The sequence below is a fragment of the Cucurbita pepo genome, unplaced genomic scaffold (assembly GCF_002806865.2).
Source record: "Cucurbita pepo subsp. pepo cultivar mu-cu-16 unplaced genomic scaffold, ASM280686v2 Cp4.1_scaffold003123, whole genome shotgun sequence".
NCBI lineage: Eukaryota > Viridiplantae > Streptophyta > Magnoliopsida > Cucurbitales > Cucurbitaceae > Cucurbita > Cucurbita pepo.
This window is the reverse complement of record NW_019649140.1, coordinates 1-1,293: the sequence shown is the minus strand read 5'-3', so window position 1 is coordinate 1,293 and position 1,293 is coordinate 1. Positions and strand designations below refer to the sequence as shown.

The 1,293-nt window shown below is 32.4% G+C and overlaps 1 protein-coding gene across 1 annotated transcript; it reads right to left on the bottom strand.

Moving 5' to 3' along the window:
- Nucleotides 1-250: 250 nt before the first annotated feature.
- On the bottom strand, nucleotides 251-1,239 carry LOC111786866 (the record flags this gene model as incomplete). The annotated part of the gene is made up of 5 exons (XM_023667075.1): nucleotides 1,109-1,239; nucleotides 884-1,014; nucleotides 636-702; nucleotides 445-512; nucleotides 251-317 (listed from the first exon to the last, which is right to left on the bottom strand). Coding segments are annotated over exons 1-5 (399 nt in total), but the record flags the coding sequence as incomplete, so codon positions are not given.
- Nucleotides 1,240-1,293: the final 54 nt, after the last annotated feature.

The following is a 1,293-nucleotide window of genomic DNA, read 5'->3' as shown; positions in this document are numbered from 1 at the left end:
TTTTTTTTTTTTTTTTTTTTTTTTTTTTTTTTTTTTTTTTTTTTTTTTTTTTTTTTTTTTTTTTTTTTTGCTTTGAAATCAGCTTTTAAAACTTATCAAGTGGAACAAATTTTCTCTAAAAGAAAAACTATTTTTGTCAATATGACATCTCTACCTCCTCCTAGAGGCTGTAGATTCAAAAATAAAACTTTTTTTTATTTTTTAATAAACCAGAAGCTATTTTTAAACACTAGTCCAAACAAAACCTAACCTTCTCTTTTTCACCAGTTTCAGTTGCTTTGGTCAGACGAACATTTAGTGCTTCCTCTTTTTGCAATCTGCAAATTGAAAAGGGGGAAAAAGTATTTCTCTTATTGATTTTTGTTAACAAGAAACCCAAAACACCCTTCAACCACAGTGATTTTTTTAAACAAGAAACAGATACATTCAAAGAAAGAGGAAGACAGCCATTTATTANTCTTTAAATTCTCCACAAATTTTTCAATACGGCTGATTGACGGCTCCAACTCTTTCTATATCAGATGATCCATGCAAGGTTTCGAACATATGGGAGGTCAGAGCTTATTCATAAATTAAAAATCATAATTCATTCTACATTTAGGATACATGTATTCTTCAGATAATATTATGAATACCTTATAAGCAGATAGAAGATCAATAGCCAAGTTGACAAAGTAACCTTCATGTTTTTCCAACGCATCGCTTTAGAAGGAAAAGAAGCAAGCGTCTAAGTGTAACAAAACTTGATTGCGAGAAGAAACATTATACAATGATCTTTTGCATATTCCCTCACTAGAGCACTCCAAGAAAAAGCCCTTGGGAAAGTTCTAATATAACCATAAATATTGATGAAAAATAACAAACACGCCAATAAAATACATACTTGACCTCCTTCTCCTTATTTTCTCTATGTAGGCATTGGATATTCCACGTATCTTCCAGAAAATTAATCCACATATTCAAAACATTTGATTCTGCCTTACACGAGGAAATGGATTTTAACAGCTCATCTTCCTGAAAGCATTCAGAGAGAACATGTAATGGATAAAGATGAGAACATACATGAAAATAACACACCAAGACAGCAAAAGTAAGCAAAAAAATGCACCCTTGTCTTTAAATGTGCGACAATCTTGTTATTGGCCTCCTCAAACTGATCTCTCTCTTCCACCATATTCCGAAGGCGTGCATGTGCAGCAGCCAAGGATATGTTAACCTGCGCCGTATAGTGACACCATATGTTCAGAGTTACAGAAGTATATTGAAAGTGGAAGAAACATAAAATTTCAACCC